The following is a 23,053-nucleotide window of genomic DNA, read 5'->3' on the forward strand; positions in this document are numbered from 1 at the left end:
AGAAACATGATGCTTAGCGGCCATGCACGATTCATGAGTAAATAACTACATGTTAAATTTCTTACCGGTTTTTCACTGTCTCCTTTTCTATTCAACTTCGATATTTGTAAATAAAGGCAGCACTGTTGTAAGCTTGATCAAAGACATGTTTTTTACTGTTTATCCGCTCCACTATATATAGCATGACTTATGAATGAGTGGGATTTATTATACAAGTGCAGTTGGTTTTGGTTTTGTTTCTACAAAAAATGCTAAGCAAAAAAAAAATCTACGACGCGCCTCAACCTAAATATTACCCCCATGAGCAAGGTCAGTGCATACGGCACAATTTGTCCGCTGCTCCGAGATCATCCGAGATTGCACCATAAAAGGAATAGGCAGTCATAGATAGACAGTTGCTTCGTGCGGGGTGCTGAATAGCGTGTAACAAAAAATTCAGATGCGTTTGTTCATGCCTGCGCTGCTGCAACAGCAAGTTGCTGTGTTGCTTCCAAGCGGGCCGCCTTCAATTTCTCTAGAACCATCTCGAATCCTGCACGGCCAACAGCCGCATTGTCCCGGAAGCGAGTCAAACAAAAGTCTTCAATATAAGATGAGAAACGAGACAATGCAGATCCTGTCATAATTTGAGCTTCCTGGCGAAACATGGTCGAGGAAGAATCCTGAGGATGAACAGTATAAGTGACTGTCTCATTGATTTTAAGAACATTGCACATGGTCAAGTTTTGAGTCTTCATAGTCAGCTTTTTAGTTTTAGGGTCCAGTTCGCTGGTCTCACGGACATATGAAACTGTAGATCCGCCAAGAAACTAAATCATTTTTTTTTTTTTTTTTTTTTTTTTTTCAAAAATGAAAAATGAAAAATGAAAATTGAAAAGAAAAGAAAAGAAAAGAAAAGAAAAGAAAAGAAAAAGAAATTAATCAAAATGCCATGGTTTAGAAATCAGCCATTCCAATAGTAACCATAGCAATAATCTGATCCATACCTTCAAGACTAAAGCAGGGGCACTCTGATTGCAAGTCAAAAGACGCTCTGTATGCAAGATGCCAGTCTCAGGATCAACGTAACGATCAAGAACATCGACTGCGACAACGTGTGGACATTGTTCATTAGGGTATTTCATCCAGTTGGCAGCTGTGACTTGCGCCCATGAATGGTCAAACTTGTGTGATGCCTGAAAGAATTTCATTGTATGTATGTATAGAGGGAGGAGGAGGAAAGGAATAAAAAGAGGAGGACGAGAGGAGAATGATTAAAAAGAGGGCGACAGTAATAAGGAAAGAGAAGGGAGGAAGGAAATCTCTTTGAGGTAAAAGTAAAATGGAAAGAGTAAAGGGTGATCAAGCAAGGGCCACTTATTCTTTATTATAAGATAATGTTCCTGAAAAAGGAAAACAAAATGAAACAGCCACATTAGTCAATTGCACGTATTAATTTATACGTACACACAGTAGATATTCTTTTTCTTTCACAAGGACAAATTTGCCATTATAAATGGGCTTAAAACCCAGCAATCCATGGGCATTGTCTTGAAATTTTATTTCAATGTCGAAATAAATGGCCGAAACTAAATTGTCATGGAGCTATCCTGGCTTCTTTATTTGTGCAAATAAAAAACTCATGAAGACTTTCGCATGACCCTAGCATCCTCTTGGGAGTCCATTGTATCGTTTATTTATTGACTGATGTAATATAACAGCGATAATATTCGCTGCCGTAGTATCGACTTGAAAGGAGGGCAATCTGAGTGGAATCATTCTTCCGCACGATGGAGCTTGACTAACTTGATCTTTTCTTGTACAGCTCGGCAAGACTTGATTTGTCACATCGTTCGCTTCCTCGTCTTCTTGCATTCCCTTGATATATCTGGCTTGGTAAACAGCTTATAGAGTTTGTTGGGCCTGTTGAAACCAGAGGGAACCACAGCAACATATCATACCCAAAGTGATACAAATATCTCTGTTGGAGTGAGTGGTGAACTGTGTGTGGCTCAGATGTAGTGGACATAAAGGGCGAAAGAATGCATCGAAAGGATGTGAGCGGTTATGAGAACAAGAAAGAAGGGGTTGGTGTGCCTGTTCAAGCCTTTGGCAAGAGAGCATGAGTAGCAGTTGTGATCAATGGTATAGTTTCTAGACCCTATCTTCCACGTACAGCATTGCATTATTGTTGTTTTCAGACCTGGCACCAATCATGCGAGGTATTTCTTTTTCTGAGGGTTCCTTGTTAAACGGCCAGACAGAAAGCTTAGAAGAGATACAGACACAACGGTGAAAAAAATGTATGTGAGCAAACAGTTGCTGTGCTTATTTGTTGTCTGCACATGCCTTCTTTCATCGCAGGCTTTTTTTTCCTTTTTTGTTCGTCAATCACTGTGTGCATGAACATGCTTTGGATTCTGTACATGAATAAAAACATTTTACATCGCGGCGTCTTTTTTTGTTCAAAACACAAGCGTTTTCCATCGGTGCCTCCAAACAAACTTTATTTTGGCAGCCACTCCACAATCATCCCATGGTTATAACAATCCCTAGGAAAGGATCAAACGCGTCGGTATCAATCTCGCTATTTCTAGATGCATATGTTTTGGCGATTGATATCAACTATCAAATTCACACATACACACACCAAACGACCGCCAAAAACCACCACTCTCGCTTCTGCTCTCCCTCCATCCACAAGGCGCTGCGCAATATCACCATTAACAAGGCATTGTCCAGTAAGAAAGGGTGCTTAGATAGCTTTTACTCCAAGCAATAAGCGCATGCAACTACATCACTCCTATCTCCGCCATTGGTGCCGGAATCTGAGAGTCAACGAATATCTCTGCTTTAATGCAATAGTACTGGGGCTGTTGGAGCAAAGAGCATCATATGAAGCCATTCTCTGATAAAAAAGACTTTTTTTTCTTTAGTTGTTACCTTTGACAAGGATATAATCACCGAGGCATATCTGTCAATGCATTTATTACCCCTGTTCAAAATTATAAATCTTCTTTTATTCATTAAATTCTTCACAAAGTACAAAGCAAGGGCCAGTGCAAACAAAAGAAACTGAAAAAAAAAAAAAATTGTGTAACAAAGGATCGACATCGACACTGTATGCTGTATCTGGAGATGATTTTTTCGAATGCTCACTTTGGTATCTCAATGCTATTGTTTCCAATCTGCCGTTCATGCGAGAGCTTGTATTTATTTGTCAATCTCTGCTATTGACTTGGACAAAATCCCAATCCAAACAAAGGAACTGAATAAAGATTGATGTGGCCTGTGAAGCAAAGGATCGATATCAAAACCATATGAGACAATGTTAAAATTCATCATCAATCCAGGATATAAAAAGGGATTATTGTCTTCCTCCTTTTCCGCTCGCTCACTTCAAAGTCCCATCCCTTTTACCACTGCCACTTGTTCCTGTATCTTTCCCTCAATATTCTTTACCTATTCACTTTGGATCTTTAAACCATAAAAAGCTCATCCTTTTATACCTTTGTCGCTCTTTTTTTTTCTTTTTCATTTCTTTTCATCACCATTCTCCCTTTTTTCTTTCTCTTTCGCTTAGATATTGACCATGGGGCTGAAGTCCTTCTTCAAACTGGTTGCAGATCGCGGGGTTTTACCTTCGGGAACTGACGTGGGCACTTTCTTGGCGGCAAATCCTGACCATTCTGTTCATGTAGATCTCCTCGGTACGTTCTATTACGACATCCTCTGCAGAGTCGTCCATGCAAAGATGAAAAACGAATCCATCATTGATGTAGGAAGGCCCCTGGCTCTCGAGATAAAGGATCTTTTCATGACGGACAATCTGACTATACATATTGGTGGGGAACTTTGTACTCAAAAAGAAAAAGCAAGGACAGAGCGGCAAGCCATAAGACAAAAAAATATGGATGCTTTGGAGAACAATATGAGCACCTTCGAGAGAAATTCTCGGAGTGGGGTATGGACTCGTCCTCAAGTCATGAGGCGCATCCAGAAGGGTCTTCGAGAAGTCCACACCCTGAGCGTCCAGGACAAAAATCAGCTGGCAACAGGCTTTGGCTCTGTCTTCGATGTCTGTCTGTGTGCATATGAAGCGGACCCATGCATAGGGTGCCATAATGAGGGGAATGATAGGATCGTGATATCCCAAGACTCTGATTTTTTTGCGTACGAACGAGTCTGCATCCTAGTGCGACCCCTTCCACACCGTAGACGGAAGTTTGGGGCTTACGATGTAGACAACGTTAGCCAAGCACTAAGACTGCCATCACACGAGCATCTGATATTATTCTGTGCCATCGCAGGCAATGACTACTCAAGGAACCTCGAGACGTTAGGCCCGATTAATAATCTTCGATTAATTCGAAACGTTGCGTGGAACGAGAACTACAATAAAATGCTTCGGGACTACCTGAGGGAAGCTATTAAGGTGTTGGGAAGGAACGCAGCCTCTGAAGAAGGCCGTTTCAGAGTAGCTCTCGGCACTTTTACTTCCGGCCATCAAACGTCGGCCCAAGCGTTACCATCGAACAATGAGTTCGATAACTTCAAGCAACGTCTACTCAATGGAAAGGATCTTCGCCATAGAATGGTTCAGCAAAGGCGAGCGCAGCGCCGCAGAGCGTAAGAAAGCTCAAGCTATAGTTTTAGCCTTGAAACCAAACGTCCCCAATACTAATCGTTAGTCAATTTCTTGGATAATGTAGAGACACACCATCATTCTATATAGCGAAACATAGAAACCAGTTCCGGCCCATCTTTTCTGACAAGGCGAGCATATTGAAAGGGCGCACACTTGATATCAGTAAATGCCGTCAGCACGATAGGCCGGGCCTTAAGCATCCACCACGTCGGAGAAAGGCAAAAAAGAAGCAACAGAAAAAACAAAAGCGGAAGCACAAAGGCAAGAAGCCTCACAGGGCTAAAAAAGAAGGTGCACCAATTAGGAACTTGAAGGATGCTACGAAGGTTGATCACAGCTACAGCAGTAAGCACCCTATCAAGGCCTTAACAATTGGGTCCTCAAGGCTTCCATGGCAAGGAGAGGCGGACTGGACGCAAATGAAAGGGATAATATTGCAAGCCAGATCCGAGGGGCAGTTGTTGTCCTCAGCCGACTAAGCCGCTATGCATTATGCATACTGGGCGGTTGCCTTGGACATTGAGAGGATCATGCGGTTACCAGGGGCAGCAAGGTCGAGGAAAAAGGCACTGGACGAGGTCTTGGATAGCAATGACTATTCCTTCCGTCTCGCCACCCTCCTTTTAAGTGGTCAAGGTGGCCCCAATTCAGCTTACGCGAGGGCAAAAAACAAGGAAGGGTGGTAGAAACTCCCCATTATCTCCTCGCTTATGAACGTTTCAAGGCCACCACTGAACTTTCCCCAATAAAGGAAATAGACATCACATTGGGGGACGCGCAAGGCTTTGATCCCAAAAAGATCTCATTTCCAAGAGCGTCAGAGCTACTAATGGGCTAAGTACAGACATCATTAAGGCAGCACTACAGGAACGCAATGGTATAGCTTGTGTAGGGTATTTCATGCATATTCTGCAATCAAATGCTCTTTATTCAGACTCTTTTTTTTTTTTTTTTTTTTTTTTTTTTCTAGTTTGATGTCGAGAAAACAAACGAAGATATGAGCGACATTGAGTTTTTTTTGCGGGAGAACAAAAAAGTGAAAAAATACTCAGACTTTCCTACGTCCCCCTGGTCACCCGGGTATGTGTATCTGTCTGAACACGCCCTAGTTGACATCCTCTGGGCGAACGAAGATACCAAGCAGCTGCTGGAGCGTATTCTGCCTCTCAACAATCCTTCCAAGACTGCAATGTTTGAGTGTGTACAGGGAACAAAAGGGGTTTTGATACAGGCTCTCTTTTGTGACATTGGAGGTGATCGCATGGTATCGAGACAAAGTATCCCTGCAGTCGCAGGACAAAGATATAACTCGGTTCAAACTCAAAGGAACGATTTCTACCAACGGTCTAGTTCTGAATCTACTAGCCTATGATACAACCCAGAGGAAGAGACAGAAGCAGTCTGACGTAGATGAAGAAGACCTCAGCCAAGAACTGGAGCTTTCTCAGGGATTTCTCAACACGACGTGTTCAAAGGCAGCCGGTGAAGACCTGACAGATGAAGACTATGCAAACATAAACTGGAAGAGGAGCTCCAAACTGCTTGAAAACGTTGAGCTCACATTCAACGAGCCAGAGCGATGCCCATCCGCAAACACTACAACTATCGTCGGATGCGATCCTGGTATTGTTAACGCCCTTACGTTTTCCTCCCTGGATCCTCACAACCATAACTTGCGGCAAACGGTAAAGGTGAGAAGCAGGTTCTTGTACCTCCCCGTCCTCCGCTTCAATCACCTGTTGAACAAAAGGAAGCGTGAAAAAGGAATGATTGAGGTTGAGAGCGCCATCCCTGTGTTTGGAAGGGATACGTACAATGAGTACTTTCAATGGATGAACGAGGAGTCCCAGACACAGATAGGATCAAAGAATTTGGATGTGCTTCAAGAGTTCTACGAGTCCAGATGGCACCTGAAAAAAAAATGGGACCTACGAAAGGCTCAGCGAGCTACGTTCGACTACGTGGTACAGCGAGTGTTGAAGATGTTCGGGGAAAAAGGAGTGCTTGTCGTCGGCCTAGGATCCTTTGAAAGTAGTAAAGGAGTTCCCAGCAAGCGCTGTCCCCGACCCCTCTGTGATAGCTTTTAGAGATGGTGTACCCTCGCTCTAAATATTACCGGACATGTAAGGTATTCTTCGACCGTGACGCAGTAGGGGCGGAAAACATCGCAAGAATCGGTCTTGCTCAAATTGAGAGGCAAGAGAGACCTGCAAAGTACAAACCCCCGGAAGAGTCGGCTGCTCCGGGTGCAAAACGCGCACGACGCTAGACACAAGTATTTGGGTGCCGGCATACCCACAAAAAATTTGTAAGTTCTGTTTATTTTCGTCTCCTGTATCCTCTCTACCTAATCTTTTGCCTCTGAATTTCTGGACTAGCTTTGAAAATCGTACAGATCAACAGATACGAAGGAGAACCAATCAACGCCTCAATACTTCGCGATGGATCCAATGACTACAATCTTCTTGAAGGCAGATACAGACCCTGCCTATTGGTTTGCTGCTGCAGTGATCTTTAAGCCTTATCTAAATAGCAGGAGGGTATTTGGGACATATGTACTTATCATAATTATCGATGACACTTAAACCATATTCGTATAAGACATTTCACTTCGAAACGTCTTCTTTCCCTAGGACTTCCTATCATAAAAACCATGACTCCCAATTTAGCCTTGTGCTCTGACAACGACTCATGATTTTTAAATGTTATTAGATTTTGGCATCGATTTTGTTTCCTCTGGATCCATGAAGAGGAAAAACAGTCGTTTCATTTGCTGTATCTTCATCTGGCACCCTAAAGCAGATGGACGAGTATCATGCCGATCGCCTCAGCATAAGGGTTCGACTTATTATAAAAGGATGCAGCTATTACTTCGATAGAGTAATCATTGGCGATTCAGGTGTCTACCATAGAGGTTCTTTACAAACTCGCGAGTTGAGATCTTCTTTGGGAAACACTGTCCAATGTCTAGAACAGAAATGCCTGCCATGAAAATTTGATACCGGCTGTAGTACATCAACAACATGTATAGCCGTTGATCTTTCCGTTGGTTACCAAGGAAATATACTCGCCTTATCTAAAGAATCCCTTTGCTAACCTAAGGAGAATAATGAGCGTTGCCTATGAAGAGAAATAAAATACATAAGAGCATTGTCCTTTTTATTAACGAAAGCTGCTTTTTCGGCAACTACCACTGGCAGTAAGAACGCTGGTTTAACTCATTTGAGATCTTGGTCGCTGTAATATCCAGTAGTCTGCTAAAATGAGTGCGAATACTTGTCATGATTCCCCTGACAAGCTCTAGCTGCGGTACATATAGGGGGGTGTCGTCATATTTTCTTTGTTGGCTGAAGATTGGCAAAAGGCGCGGATGCGCGAAATCATCTCATAAAAACGTCCCTCTATATCACGGACTGATGTGCTTGAAATAGCCATTGGACTGTCCTCTCATTTTCAGTAATTTTTCAAGCAAAAAATACTCAGCTGGCCTAAGTACAAATATCTTTATTAATTCGAGAATATTTTCAATGCCTTCTGCCTGCAACTATTGTCACCTTTGCATGAGCAATCAAAGGTCAAACTATGAATTAATATACCTTTAGAATTTTTCTCTTTACAATTTAAGGAGAAAGAAAGACAACACTTTAGAATAACAGTTACATTAATTAGGCAATAATCTACATGCACAAGGGCCTGTTAAATTCATTTTTATTTCAGAGATTTTTTTTTTTTTTTTTTTTTTTTTACAGCCATTGCAGCCAAGTACAATCCATCTGAGCGTATTTAAGTGGATTGGACGCTTGTGAGATTAGATCCAAGATTGTCTGATTGGCTGGGATGTTGGTGCCACGGCCCTTCTCTCGCTCCGGCTTACATGATAGTAGTGATGTGCGCTTCAATACTTGTTCCACCGTTGAATTCACGCGTTCACCCAAATTCTGTTCATTTAACGGCTTCATACCTGCTGTAAACCAACTCACCAATTCATCTCGAATAAATATACCCAAGTATTGATCAAACTCAAACTCGGGCTCTGTCAAGCATCTCGCTATCGACATGAGTGAGCTTGTGAATACACCCTCAACGCCTGTCGGAGTAATAAAGTGTTGAATGTTGGGCGTGAACCGGAAAGGCACTGGTTCAGAATTCGAAAAAGTTGTTGTTTGCGGAGAGAACACTTAAAAAAAAAAAAAAAAAAAAAAATAAGGCATTTAATTGATATGCATAGAGTGCACAGGTATGTATACTTAGTTTTGATAAAGCTGTCTTATGTTTTCTTACCTGGGAGCATATCTGATGTCCAAACGTTTCCTGTCTGCAATGAAATAAACCACTTGGTAGGGAAGCGGTGGCCAATACTCATAATGTACGTCAGGAACGTCACAGATGCCATTTGTGCTGTGAACTGCTTGCGGATCATCCATAAGTCAGTGTACGACTTCATGTTACGTGCCATAAAATCTGTCAAGATCGTTTCTGGGATCATCTTGGATGCAATTTCATCCGCAATCTCCATCTTGAGATTCAGCATATCCGCTTGCTTCTTGATGTCCATGCCAGCCTTAACTTTCGCAGTGTAGTACATGATAGGATCATCCTTGTGGATACCAATCATGTGACAATGTTCCTCAAAGACTCCATGCAAAGACGCATACGAGGGATCATCCTGAAGGATTCGGATCTGTGGCGCTAATGGAATAATAAGCGGCAAGTGAAAAAATAGATTACGCTTGCGACTTTCTTTTTTCCTTTCAAGGATTCTACAGTTGAAGAAAAATAAAATCAGCACAGCTTTAGTGTCTCCTGATCAATACTATTGAACACTTTTTTTTTTTTTTTTTTTTTTTTCATCGTAGCTCAATCATAGTCAACTTACTCATTCAGGATCCTAAAGAGCTGCATCACACGTTCTTCTCTGCGTCCTTGTCGAGAAGCAGGTTGTTGCACAATAAACGGATGTAAGCTTCCATCATGGCCGCGGATAGTCAGTCTTCGGCTACAGTTCATAGGACCACGCAAGAGCTCTACTTCAGACTCAAATCGATCAATTCGAACAAAGTCATTACTGTTATCCTTCAATAAAAGGTACTGCCCTGGGATGTCGACATCCTCAAACTTTTGATGCTGGAACTCTGCCAAATAATGGCTCCAGTTCTCAAGCTGTTGTCTTCTGGGTTTGCTATCTAGAATATCCTCAAATTTATCTCTCCAGCGTTGCAGTCTGGTCACAAATTGGCTCAGTGTAGGTTTGTTGGCAATAAAATCATGCACAAATGCTGCTTTCACTTGTGGTTGAAACAAATTCTCAGAGAATCGAGTCAGGTTGGCCTCTGTAACATTAGAGAGCTGCTCGCTCTCATTGTTGAGGATCAAACGTTGAAACAATTGCTAAGGATAGTAATCGTAGTAGAATAAGAAAATATTTTAAAACATAAATAAATGAAGTTAGTAACTAAGCAAATGTCAAATTTTTATGGTCATCAGGAAAAAAAAAAAAAAAAAAAAAAAACTGAAGGGTACCTGGAAGCTGTCTGTCAACAATGCAACGATGAGACGGTACATATCCTCTTCTGGAGAAGGCTTCAGACGCTGTTGAATCTGATCAACAATAGATTCCATTGACAATGCTAATAGTGGGTGGGCTGTCTTAAGAATATTCATGATATCATCCACGTGCTCCCAAGGTTTACGCATAGGATTGACACCTGTAGCGTTAGTGACTAAGCCTGGAAATTGCGCAGTGATCTGCTGAAGCCTTGCTTGTGCTTGAGCATGAGCTTGAGCTTGAGCATGGACATTCGCTTGCGCTTGTGCATGAATCTGCACTTGGGTTTGAACTTGTGTCTGCGCTTGGGCTTGGGCTTGAGCTTGAGCTTGTGCCTGAGCTGGATTTTGTTGAGCTTGTTGGACCAACGCCTGGAGATTGGCCTGTGCCTGATTCAATGCCTGTGCTTGCATTTGTAATTGTGCTTGTGCTTGAGCTAAGTGTTGTGCAGTGGCTTGAACCTGTGCTTGTGCTTGCATCAATAGCTGCTGAGCTTGTTGCTGTTGAGCTTGTTGTTGTACCTGCTGCTGGGTTTGTTGCTGAGCCTGCTGGGTTTGTTGCTGCTGTTGAGCCGGAACATTTTGCTGTCCCTGTGGGTTCTGTTGCGCCTGTTGAGCCTGCTGTACCTGTTGCCCTTGTTGACTGGGTTGATTTGCTGTTTGGGCTGTCAGTTGATTAGAGGCAGTATTAGGAGTGCCGGGCTGTGGGGACTGAGGCCCATTAGTGGTACTGGTAGCCGGCGTCGTTGCAGTAGCAGCAGGGGTTGATGTTGTGGCTGCAGCTGGAGTCGTGGCTGGATTTGTATCAGCGGTCGAAGTTGGCTGGGTTGTCGGAGTTGATGCAGAAGTGGGAGTCTGTGTCATGGAAGGTCCTGCGACTGCAGGCGTGGTAGGAGTCACTGGTGTAGTAGCGCTTGTCGTATTGATATTTGTCTGACTCGATGCTTGCTGATTCTGCTGGTTTTGTTGTGTGGCGTGGCCTGCTTGCTGTTCCTTTGCCTGCTGGTTCTGTGCCAATTGCTGCGCTTGTTGTTGAGCTTGCTGGCCTTTTCTCATAGATGCATACTCCTCTCTCAGCGTTCGCAGTGAGAAATGAAGGGCCTATGTCATAAGTAGAAAGGTATATCATAAGTAACAAGAGTTTTTAAGCTATAGTGACGACCCCAAATCTAATGATTATAAACATAGAGGATGGGTACTTGCCTGTGGGAATGACTTGGCGATCTTCATCAGAATGTGGCGGGCATGCTTGGCTTCTTTTTGGTGTGTGAGTGACAAAAGAAGCTGGGGAATAAATGTGATCCAGTACCAGACAGGTACCTCTCCTTTGAAGGCTTCAAATGCACGATACACAGTGCCTTGACTGTCATCCTGTGTCATGAGCCACTGGATTCGCACAAGATACTTCCTGGACTTAGAGCTCTTGTAGATACCAGCAGCTTGCAGGTAACAGCTTACAGCATGACTGGCTAGAGTGATTTCCTTGGGTTTCTCCTTAAACTGTTGATCATTGTAGTTACCCCATGCTGCCCATGCCTTGGCAAGTCCCAAGTCGATTTGCACTGCGTTCACAAATGCCAAGTTGGCTTCATCATGTAGAGATAACTTAGCGAGGAACATCCCCTTCATGGTAAAAAACTCGGCCTTTTGATTTGAGCTAAAATACATAAGGTTTGTATTGTTGATAACCTCGAGTCCTGTGGTCAATTCCGCCTCATTCTGGAAATGACACTTGGCTTGCTCTCGCAGCTTCAAGAAGGCTTCTTGAATCTCAATATTTGGTAATGTATAGATCTTCGTTAGTTGATTGATACAAACATCCGCCAGTTGGTGTTTTCTCGCAACATGAGCAAATCGATTGATGATCCAGGCGGTTTCATGATAGCCTCTGTACGCAAAGGAATTGGAATTAGAGCCACCAGTACCAGGGGTGACAGACGGCAGCTGGTGGATTAGTGGTAAATAGGTCTTATTGATTGCTGAGAATATATGTTGACGCCAGGCTACAAGATCGCTCCACACATTGATATCGTCCCATGTGTTGGGTAATCTTTCTCTCCAAGTCTGAAGCGTGCTTTTCAGGTCCTGAGATTTGCTTTCCAGATTCAGTGCTGTCGTGCTTGCTAAACTTTGATAGATCTGATTTGCTTCAGTGAGTTCAACAAACTGCTGGAAGACTTGTAGGAGAGGTACATGAGTCTGAGACACTACTTCCGGTAGTGTATGCCATTTCCACAGCGATAGCTGGACGCCTTCATCGCATAGCTTGGCAAACTCTGAAGTGTTCGCCTCTGTCGATTGCCCATGAGGTTGATTGGCTTTGATGAGGGCCAAGAATGCCTCAAACACACGACGCCGCGGCGTTGGTGCTTCCGTGATCGAGTATACTAGTTGCTCCATGACTTCACGTTCTGAAGTCCAATCCGAAAGCCTCCAATTTGACTCTAACAGCAGTTCAGTGTTGTTTTCATGCTTAGCAAGATCTGCCAAAATGTCCCAGCTTTGAAGCTTCTGTGTGCAGGTAATCCAGTGATCCTCCCAAAGTGAGTATTCTGATTCTGTAAATTGTAAAGCCCCTGTCCTTGCTTTGTTGACTGCGCTTTCGTACATGATCTGTGCTTGTTGCCACATTCCACTCTGCTCATAGGAGATGGCTGCATTTGTCTCTGAGTACAGGCAGCGACGTCTCCAAAGACCATAAAACATGTCTTCTTCCCCTAGTGTCGTATACAACTCTGCTAGAGCATCCAACGTGCTATTCCGTAACTTCTCCTCATCTTTAACTCCGCTGGTATCGCTAGGTTTACCATCAGGGATCGAGTTTTGCAGCAAATGCGTCGCGGTATGCCAAGCACAGAACCTCTTGCCCAAGTATTTGACAAGATGAGGAGGAAGACGGATGGCTGGAGTACAGCGTGATATACCTTCTAGCAGGGCCTGGATAACATTGGGGCGTGTATCTTGTTGCTTGTTATGGTATTCTTTTGCTAGTAGCGGGATCAAAATCTTTGTCAGTTCTTGCTTTTCCTTGGTTGAGGTCGCTGACCAGTAAAGAGGGAAGAGATCAGTCCAAAGACGGTGCGTCACCACGGGGTCCAGATGTTGCAGCTGCTTGAGCGGCAAAATGACATCGTTCGTATTCAACAGGTTGATTTGAGCCAAGAATTCGCGATGCTTTGTCAAGAATTCAAGCAACTCAGGGGAGCCTTTAGTCTCAATTTCATCTTTTCTTTCCGCGACTACAACTCCGACTCTCTGGATAGGTTTAGTCTGGAGTCCATCTGATGAGAGTGGTAAGGCTCTGGGCTTAATGACAACCCCAAACAAGATATCGAGTGCTTGCTGAAGCCAGCATTGGCCACCAAGATATTCCCATGACTGACCACCAATAACATATGTCAGACGAGTGTACAGTGACCGACCGATGCTTCTGTCAAAGATATCTGCAAATTGGTTCCGAAGGCGCGGGTTATCGCTCCTGGTGCCCATCAAGAATGCTTGCTCAAGTCGCACCGTGAGCTCTGAACGGGCAAAGCTTGGGTCATTATAGATGGCTACAACAAGCTCCAGAAAGTCTTCGATCAACTTCTTATCACCCCGCGTTTCCAGACACATCATCTTGACCATCAAGCTCGCTTTTTCCTTGATCGTTGGGAATGTTTCTGTCTTTCCTGTAACCCATTCTGTTGCCATATCAAGGATAGCTCTTGAGAGCTCAACGTCTGTTGACTTTTCAATTAATTGGATTAATGATGTCAAGTACCAGCGTCTTTGATCACCAAGGTGGGAAATTCTGAGTTTAAGTAGTCGAAGGGCCGTAATAAGCATATTGGTCGAGGAGTCAGGGCCTGTGGACTGGCTAGCACTAGTTGCTTGTGTAGGCGAGATATGGTCCTTGGTCAGCTTACTTACAACCTTCATCACACCTGGGACAAAGGCGTCAATCGCATCTTGCCGGAATTGACACGATGATTGGATCAGTGTTAAAACAGAGTAAAGGTTTGTCAAATTCAAAAGCCCGTCATTGATTATGACATCTACCGCAGCGATGAACGACTGAACATCTGACGAAGGGGGCAGTGATGCGGATGTGGAGGCTGAAATATGCTTATAAATAAGATCCATGATGGGCTGAAGGTTCGTCACAATGCGAGGGTTATCAGACATTAAACACCTATCCAGCAGACGATAGAGTTGTGAAATATGGCTCAAGAACCAGGGACCAGATTTGTTTTCAAGTAACACGAGTAGGACCTCCAACGAGTTGCATGCTACCACTTGATTGGTATCATTCAATTCTGGCGGCAAAAGAGTACGCTCTAAGAATTGAAGCCGCACGTTTACCTCAGGCCAGAATTCGGCACTCAGAAACTCTCTCAGCAATTCTACAGCACGAAATGGCAGACCCTTCTTGGATAACGGCTCTGCAATCGCGCAAGCAAACCTGACAAGGAAGTTGATGACGCTCTCGCGTAAAGCAAGATTTGGCGTATATGATGACGTAGTGACCGGCGCAGCGACACCTGTCGTCGCGACTGTCGCTGTATCAATTTCCATAGCACTCTTAGCATCTCCAATACGACGGCGTTCCCATTTGAGGATTAGCTCGGCTAGATTGATAGTCAATGCACGACTTTCAAGGCTTGCACTCTGAACAAGACCCAATTTGGATAATGTAGTAACAATTTGAGGTAAGAAGTGCTCACGGCTCTCATAGAATAGATCAGGATGGCGGACAAGCAACTGGTAGACATTCATCAATTGAGAACCACTATGGCCATCCTCAACCAATACTCGCTGAGTCCAACGAGCCCACGTCGGATACTTGGGGGATTCTGTAGAAGGGATTCTCCTGGGAAGCACCGGCGCAACAATATCCAGTGCCTGTTTTACCAAAGCTTTAGCTTCTGACTGGTGAGCTCTAAGAAGTGCAACATAAATTTGGATGATAATTTTGCTTGGGGTCTCATAGGCTGCGATAAATCGTGCAATCAGGACATAGGCAGCTTGCTTTCCCGTAATATCGTCGAGCTTGAGATAATTCCAACCAAAAATGATAATGTCTTTCCTGGCCTCCGCGATCAAGTCTGATGCGAATTGCAGGATAAGCGAGGTCATTTGAAGCAGCTCGATCCTCAATGCATCGTCCGTGTACTGATTATCCTCTTGGTTTTCGCTCAATAATGGCTGCCAGATCTTGGAGTGGATCTCAGTGATCATGGCATGGTCGATAACGTTAAGGTAGTCAGAAAATCCCCGAGAGAAAGTAACTAGAAGCATAGGATTGATGATCACTCTAAGCGATTGCATCTTAACTCCCTGAGAGACTTCACTGTTCTGGAACATGACGAGAAATTGCTCCAAAATGGCACGCTTCCTGGCAGCTGGGGCCTTGATGGCGATCTCCTCTTGGTAAAACATCTTTAGGAAACTGAAATCGATTACGGTTTCTTGCGTGAAAATGCTGATCATCTCAAAGATCACCTCCACATCATCTGGATTATGCTTGAGATAGAGAATGAATGCTTCGACCAAATACTGGGATTCACGCAATGCAGGCAACGATAATGTATCCTCCGTCTGAAGGCGTTCTAAACGAGCGGGTGTACGCCACATGTTCAAAAGCGAGTCTAAAACAGGTCGGTTAGTCGAAATAAAATCCTCATTGAATTTGCAAACAGCCCTTGTAATCGTAAGTCCATGGAACTGGACAGATGCATCAGCATTGGAAAATGTCTTAGCGATCAATTTTTCAGGGTTTCGAGTAATTTCTGCTCGTAGCGGTGCAGCAAACTCAAGAGACAGTAGATCTACGAACAGTCGACTGTGTTGTTCTTGCGTCAAACGGTCGAGGAAATATTCTACAGCCTCTTCACTATATCGGTTCAGGAACTTTAATAGAGAATGTCGGAAGGGACTAGATGCAGCACGACGCAGGTGGCTTTCCATTTCAAGGACAACGGTGACAAGTTGGTCCAAAAAAATGTTTGCTGCTTGTGGGAGAAGGCAGAAGACGTTCAGGATACCAACAATGATCCGGATCTCCTGGTTTTCACTTAAAGGTTTGCCGGCACACTCTTGCAACATCGTCGGCTCAGCCCATTGTCGCAAATGATCCAGCAACTTATAGCCGATCTCTACTTTAAAGTAGTTGACAAGGAGTTCCAGTAGGCGAGCAAGGCCCTCAAGGCCTGCAACAGTCAGGCGTTTGTAATCTGCAAGATTCATAAGGATGGGTCTCAAACCAGCCTGGAGCAGGTCGCGAGGTAACTTGTGTTGTTGCTGCAAAACCTGTTTCAGCCCCTTATTCGCAACTTCCACCACTTCAGAGGATTTGCTATATAGCGATTTGAAGAAAACGGAAATAATACGCTGTCTTGTTTGATTCTGCTTATTGGAGCTGAAGTCGTTGCAAGCCATAGCTGCTGAAAGTAATTTGATACACACAATTCGAAGATTAATGAGTGATGATGCACTCTTGTACTGCGACGTCTTATGAACCAACGCTTGATCATCGGCGTCTGCTAATGCTAATGCCTCATGTAAAAGCCTAATAAGCTCGTCGTTGAACTCGAGGAAAGGAGGGCTCAGTGATAGACAAAAGGTGATTGCATCGATATGTCCAATAAGCATCGCAAATGGAAGTGCGCGTAAGGGCTTTGCAAAGATTGGAGTCAAAAGTCGATCACGCACAGGCGCAAGAAGCTCAGTCTTATCGTTTCCTGTCAGATCTGCGAGCAATTGAAATGATGACTGGATGGTTTCACGCACTGAACTATTCGAGTTGGAAAGCTCAGAGATCAAAAGTCCGATTAAGTTGTTAAATTTCACCTGTCGATCGGCTGATTCTCCAATGTCCTCGGGGCGGTTGCAAACTTTAAGAACGTGTGAAAGGGTCTGGGTAGCGTCATCAACGTTTCCGGTTGCCAGTTCTGGTGACATGTCCTTCAGAATGTAAAGTAGGGCTTTCACAAATTCCAATTCATGATCCAACATCCACTTGGCGCCCATATCCAGTTGAGAACACATAATGGAAATTCCGAAGCAACCACCACTCTTTCGATACCACTCCTGCTTATAGCAGCTGGAAGAGAACCTAGTTGCAAACAAATGAAAGACTGGAAGCTGAAAGAGTACATCCTTGCTTGAAGTAATAGTGGTGCACGTCTCATACAGCAACTGGAGCGCAGACTCGGTTAATTTTCTTAGAGTTAGGTTTTCCGATGTTGTAATATCTACAACTGCGTCAACAAAGACGTTCGTATCTAGATACATTTGGCCCTTGATGTGATGGACGTCAAATGTGAGTGATTTTGATTCCTTGAAATCCAATGCCTCGCCAACATGAAGCAATGCAAAATGGCGAATGATTCCTTGTAAGAATGACCAAGCATCGTCTCTGAGCTCATCAATTGAGGCAGCCATGAATAATGAACGGATTACAAGGCCCAATGCACGTTCCTGAGCCAGCTTTTTGCCTGCAGGAGGTGATCTCTGAGTATGGGATCGTTTATGGTCGAATTTCCCAAGATTTCCAGGCTCGTGATCAATCTCCATGGTTGAAAGTGCTGTGCTGGTACGTGAAGGAGAATCTTGGGATGTAAAGATTGCTATCCTCTTTTGGATTTGCTCTGCAAGATCGTCTGGTCCGAGGGAAGTGTCGATAAGAAGCGGAACACACCCTTTCAAGAATTTGTAAGCGTGCTCGCGGTAAAAGATGTTGGCATTAGCATCCTCAAGCGTTTGCGCTGCAAGCGCTAGTGTTGCATCCAGAGGTAAGTTATGTGGCTTCAATGATGGATCGAAGTATATTTTAATGTCAACGCCCACGTCCGCAGGTGTGTGATACTGAAGCTTGGGCGGATATTTGAGCATTCTGCGATTCCTTCCACCAAGCTTCCCCAAAATCCTCATTGCTGCATGACTGTGCATAGGGTTATATGGGAGAGGCTTGAGATGTTTCCAGAGAGCATTCATGAGCTCAGTGATCACAGGCGCCATGATAGGATCCAAGAATTCCTGAGTCAGATTGTCAATACACAGCTCCAGTGTCCTGAGGCCTTGACTCACAAGCTCCGAGTTTGCCTGAAGAGCCAATACCAGAGGGTTCATTAAGTAATTAAGATAAGGGAGAAGAACACTCAGCCGTACCGGGACAGTCAAACAAAGTTCAATGAATAATTCTCTCATGTGTTGCTTATTTGCTAACGCAAGTAAGCCATTTAGGCTCTCCAGTAAGACTTGCAAAAGTGGCTTGACCTCATTGTAGAGTAATTCAAATCGACCTCCTCCGATGCTCCTGAAGAGATAGCGTAATAATATAAAATAATTGACTGGTTTCTTTGCTTTGGTTGATAGCTTAATTGAGTTCATGATGATGTTGCCGAGGTGTGGCTGCAAAACAACCTCGTTCGCTTCTGGAAATGGACTCACTGCCCTGAATGCGCACTTAAAAAGCCGAAGAAGAACATATGAATAATTTTGATCTTCTCCGCCCAGTTTGTCCAGTCGATCCACCAAGAATCTGAACAAGATCCCCGAAAGGTTCTGTGAAACTGTCTCATTCGCTAGTAAAACTTGAGGGATTAACAGGAGCGAAATGTTGTGTAGTGTTTGATCAAAGAGGAAGCCCATCTGCGATGTAAAGACTTCCTGGAAGATGGCAGGATCTGCAATTGTAAATATAAGCGCAAAGTGCTCAAGCGTCTCCTTCTCCTCCTTTGACGTAAGGCGCACTCGACCAGCAGGCGTAGCGTCCAAAGCCGATTGATCTTCAATAGGTTGGGGTGCGGGTGTAGAGTTATCGACCCCATCCAATGTATAATAGTCAAAACATTTGAGGCCTTCCTGAAAGAGTCTCGTAAAGATTTCTGACAATTCCTGGACATATTCGCGTGGGGTAGCTGGGTTCGCTCCTGTTACTACCCCAACCTCATTCAAATTCTTAAGGTTAATCAAGATAGTTTTCATGCCAACAACTAAGTTCTTGAATAGAAACCGTGCCTCTACAGAGATAATAAAGCAACGTCAAGTAAAGCCTGTTAGCGTTATAGGATATAGTTAATTTATCAGATAATCGATGCTAAGGGCATTTTTCAGCTCCTACCCTTTGCGGGATCAGGTTGAACATCGTTTGAGATCGGACTAGTGTGAATAGAGCGCGCCTTTTCAAAGTCAAAATCCTCTTCTGTCACCTCATCACCATTCTTTTTTCGCTCGGCCTGCTTTTGTATTGCAGGAAACGCGCGATTCAGTGATGCAAATTTGTTTGTAAATGTGTCTAGAATCTTGATTAGAAGGATTTTTCCTAAAAGTGAAGAGGATGTAAAATTAGATGCCTTCAGTGGTTATTTTTATTTTCTTTTTAAATTGATTTATAAATTAGTAGATAAACAAAAAAAAAAAAAAAAAAAAAAAAAAAAAAAAAAAAGAAAAGAAAAAAAAAGCTAACCTTCGCCGTTTGGAATTCGAACAATGCAAACCACAAGATTCAACAAGAGTTTGGCACACATTGTTTGAATACTATATGCCATGCTAGGGTCATGCAAGTTCCTTGAGTAAATATAGACTGTCTTTGCGAGCTGAGTTGGAGTCAATTCAGTGCGGACGTGGTGAATCAAATCCGCCAAGATACTGTAGGCATAAGGCCGCAATGTCTCATAAGATGTAACACCAGTTCCGACAAGTACTTTTTCATTGAGCAAGATATCGATTTTGGGTACAAATGCTTGTCTGAAATCAATAGACAAAATATGCTTCGTCGCCACAAGAAGTTCCTATTATCAATAAGTAGGGCGATGAGTTTCGCAGAGGTTCTTATTTCAAGCCACAATAATGGGCCTAATTTCGTTATTCACACTCACCTTCCTAGTGGCCGCCGCTTCAGGTGGGCAGTCACGCAAAAGACGGACCACAAAGTCTGGAATAGCATTTTGATGGGGCCGTAAAACGTTTGCAGAGCCTCGGAGGATATATGCGAGAAATGACATGGTCTATTCCCATTTTTTTATATATATGCACAATTAACTTTCATGCTCTCACTGCGGGCTGTGGTGAAACCGAAATTCGATATGGCACTTGGTAAATAAATCTCACCTTGACTTGAGCAACAATAAAGTCCAAATACACGCTTCTATTACGAATACCAGGACTGACTCCAACGAAAATCTCACCACGAGCTGCTGCCATACGCTGTGCCTCAGCTTGTTGACTTGCTTGTAAGCTCAAGGTCTATTTAATAAGATAAAAGGTTAATTTTAGAATGGAAGAACTAGTCGAATCAATCAACGCCTCCAAATAGCTTTTGCTGGATTACCTGGATAATCAGCGGGATAAATGTTGCAATATTGGGATTCACAAATTGGCGATGCGTTTGGAAGAGCAACACGACAATAATAGGGCATTCTGTCAACACTTTAAAACTGAACAAACTCTTAGCGAGGACCTTGGAAGGTTGATCAGGCATATCCGATGCGGGTGAGACTGGGCGAGGTGATGTGAGTGCTGATGGGCCACCAGGCTGTTCATCGAAGGAAGATAAACAATAGTGATCAGTTATGAATTGATTGGAGTATTGATGGTAGCAAGCTATGATTTATTTCAGGAGGACATACTGTTTGACCCAAAGGAGTTCCAGGATTATCGAAGTTGTCTTTTACTGTTTGTTCCATATTCCTGTACATTTCCTGAACAATATCGATGAAAGGTTGTACTTGGTTCTCCAAGATTTGCTTATATGAACGGTGCAGATCGATTATGGTTTTCAGACAGATGACCGCATTGTCCTCGTTCTCAACTCTGAGAAGATGCATGAGCAACTTTAGTAAGTCAGGGGCGTATGTACGAAATGAATCATTGTGTGGAAAACGATGGAGAATCTCCAGAATAGTACTGCGTAGTTTCTAAAAAAAAAAAAAAAAAAAAAAAAGTAATTAGAGCGACAATCGTATTATTATTATTATTATTATTATTAGTATTATTATTTATATAAAAAAATAAAAAAATAAAAAATAAAAAAAAAAAAAAAAAAAAAAAACCGACCTGCTCGGGAGCATTACTTGCAAAGACTGGTTGACCGTTCATTAATATGTCTGTAAAGACTGGCATCAAAATTGATAAAAACCGCGCATATTCGACTGATTGGAACATCTCGACCGAATCCCGAAGCTCTGAGGCAATCTTTACCTTGAGCTTAATTTCTATTAAAAAAATAATAGTAATAGTAATAACAGAAGGGAAGAGAGACAATAAGTATATATGCTGGGTCAGCACACTACCCAGTAATTACTTGATGTAGCCTCTCAGATGTCTGCTTCTGATATCTTACCTAGGCCAGGATCAGACAAGCGAGTAGCAAAAACCTCACAGTTGACAACCGCTGGTGCAGCCATGATGCTTCAATGTTTGGATGCGTGATATATATATATATCTATTATAGATCAAATGATTGACAATAGTGCGTTAGTCTCAATAATCACGATAGCGAAGATGGCAAAGAAAGCAAAGATGGCAAAGATAACATTGATACCCAAGCAAGATAGATTTTAATTATTTTGCTAAATTACGTTGTTGTGTATATGTGACCAATATAATGCCAAATGCTCTAGTGATTCAGGAATAGAATCTGTTTCAAGGCATGTACAAGGAGGATATCTGCACGCGAACAATCAAGCCTTTCAATAATCTTCTCTTTCAAGATATATTTCCTTTAGAAATCAGTTGTAAAAAAAAAAGCGCGTAAACGTTTTAAAAAATAAAAGGGAAATAGGTGAAGGCTCTGTTCTAATAAAATAAAGAAGGAAAGTATCGTAAAAAGCAAGGCGAAGGTAGAGGGAAGGTTGTTAATGTGGACAAGCGGAATGAGAACAATGGAAGAAAGAGAGAAATGTCTTAATAACTCCAGGGACACAAATTAAAAATTTTGTGGGCAAACCAATTCGAGAATTCATTTTTGTTGTCACATGATCAGTAGCCCTGTTCTTAAACTTCACCGAAAAATACTATTATCGTATGCACTACCATTTCAACCCACTTGTGAAACTTCTTTCCGACATCATGCACATCGTTTCATAAACAAATCAATCCTCATTAATAACTCCCTTAATGGCTCTCTTGGCTACTGTCACTGGATTCGCTACATTCGGCGTCGCCGCTCGTGCTTTCGCTTTAACTGTTCAACGCCGCCCCATCGTAAGCGGTAAGGAATTTTTTCTTGTCAACGTTGGATCAACACATCAACACATCCACACACACACACACACACACACAGACACACACACACATACACACACACACAACGCCAATAAGATATTTGTTTGCATTAGGTTGTTTTTTTTTAAAAAAAAAAAAAAAAAAAAAAAAAGATAACTAATGGCAACAGCAATATTCCACATCAGCTTTATATCAGCACACCAAATTGTGATGGCGTATGATAAACACCATACAGGAGAATTAGCAGAAAGATTGATTGACTTGTATTTAACTAATAAATTTTGATACATTTAGGATTTGTTGGATATGGCATTTCAGCGACTGCCTTCGGAGGCCTTGGATATCTTGTTTACGGCATTGAGCAGAGACAGAATAAATTATTGAAGGAACGTAAGGAGGCATTGACGGCCAACCGTGAGAGAAGACTTGTTGCTCAAGATGCATGATAAGTCATATTCACTGAGATATCAACAGATATGAACAATTAAATGTTTCAAAGAGCAAGAATAAAAATAAAAATAAAATAGTAAAATAATGAGTTTGATCCTTTTGTTGTGTAATCAGTCTTCCTCCTCACCTATCAATTATTTCTTCCTCAACAGCATTATTCATTTCGCCAACAAAATACTCCGATATCATGGTTTCTTGCGAGATAAAATTTATTACTGCGCT

At 42.8% G+C, this 23,053-nt stretch overlaps 4 protein-coding genes across 4 annotated transcripts; 2 read left to right on the forward strand and 2 right to left on the reverse strand.

Annotated features, from left to right (window-relative positions):
- Positions 1–75: 75 nt before the first annotated feature.
- On the reverse strand, positions 76–1,351 carry BCR41DRAFT_424039 (PRELI-like family-domain-containing protein). The gene is made up of 2 exons (XM_022030363.1): positions 987–1,351; positions 76–809 (listed from the first exon to the last, which is right to left on the reverse strand). The coding sequence occupies exons 1-2, from the start codon at positions 1,188–1,190 to the stop codon at positions 450–452; spliced, it is 564 nt and encodes a 187-aa protein (XP_021878955.1). The 5' UTR covers positions 1,191–1,351; the 3' UTR covers positions 76–449.
- Positions 1,352–4,942: 3,591 nt separating this feature from the next.
- BCR41DRAFT_388215 (hypothetical protein) lies at positions 4,943–6,919 on the forward strand (the record flags this gene model as incomplete). Its single annotated transcript, XM_022027978.1, has 3 exons — positions 4,943–4,972; positions 5,598–5,828; positions 5,881–6,919. 3 exons carry the CDS (start codon positions 4,943–4,945, stop codon positions 6,712–6,714), a joined length of 1,095 nt encoding a protein of 364 aa, XP_021878956.1. The 3' UTR covers positions 6,715–6,919.
- A 1,451-nt stretch (positions 6,920–8,370) lies between these two features.
- On the reverse strand, positions 8,371–22,035 carry BCR41DRAFT_424041 (hypothetical protein; the record flags this gene model as incomplete). The annotated part of the gene is made up of 14 exons (XM_022030364.1): positions 21,736–22,035; positions 21,498–21,599; positions 21,212–21,369; positions 20,785–21,072; positions 20,487–20,690; positions 20,267–20,401; positions 20,035–20,163; positions 19,623–19,947; positions 19,278–19,478; positions 11,375–19,176; positions 10,148–11,272; positions 9,504–10,015; positions 8,909–9,387; positions 8,371–8,804 (listed from the first exon to the last, which is right to left on the reverse strand). Exons 2-14 carry the CDS (start codon positions 21,559–21,561, stop codon positions 8,371–8,373), a joined length of 11,856 nt encoding a protein of 3,951 aa, XP_021878957.1. The 5' UTR covers positions 21,562–21,599; positions 21,736–22,035.
- A 189-nt stretch (positions 22,036–22,224) lies between these two features.
- BCR41DRAFT_339208 (hypothetical protein) lies at positions 22,225–22,918 on the forward strand. The gene is made up of 2 exons (XM_022022147.1): positions 22,225–22,367; positions 22,676–22,918. The coding sequence occupies exons 1-2, from the start codon at positions 22,274–22,276 to the stop codon at positions 22,825–22,827; spliced, it is 246 nt and encodes an 81-aa protein (XP_021878958.1). The 5' UTR covers positions 22,225–22,273; the 3' UTR covers positions 22,828–22,918.
- Positions 22,919–23,053: the final 135 nt, after the last annotated feature.

Source organism: Lobosporangium transversale, assembly GCF_002105155.1.
Source record: "Lobosporangium transversale strain NRRL 3116 chromosome Unknown BCR41scaffold_33, whole genome shotgun sequence".
In the NCBI taxonomy this organism is placed as follows: Eukaryota; Fungi; Mortierellomycota; class Mortierellomycetes; order Mortierellales; family Mortierellaceae; genus Lobosporangium; species Lobosporangium transversale.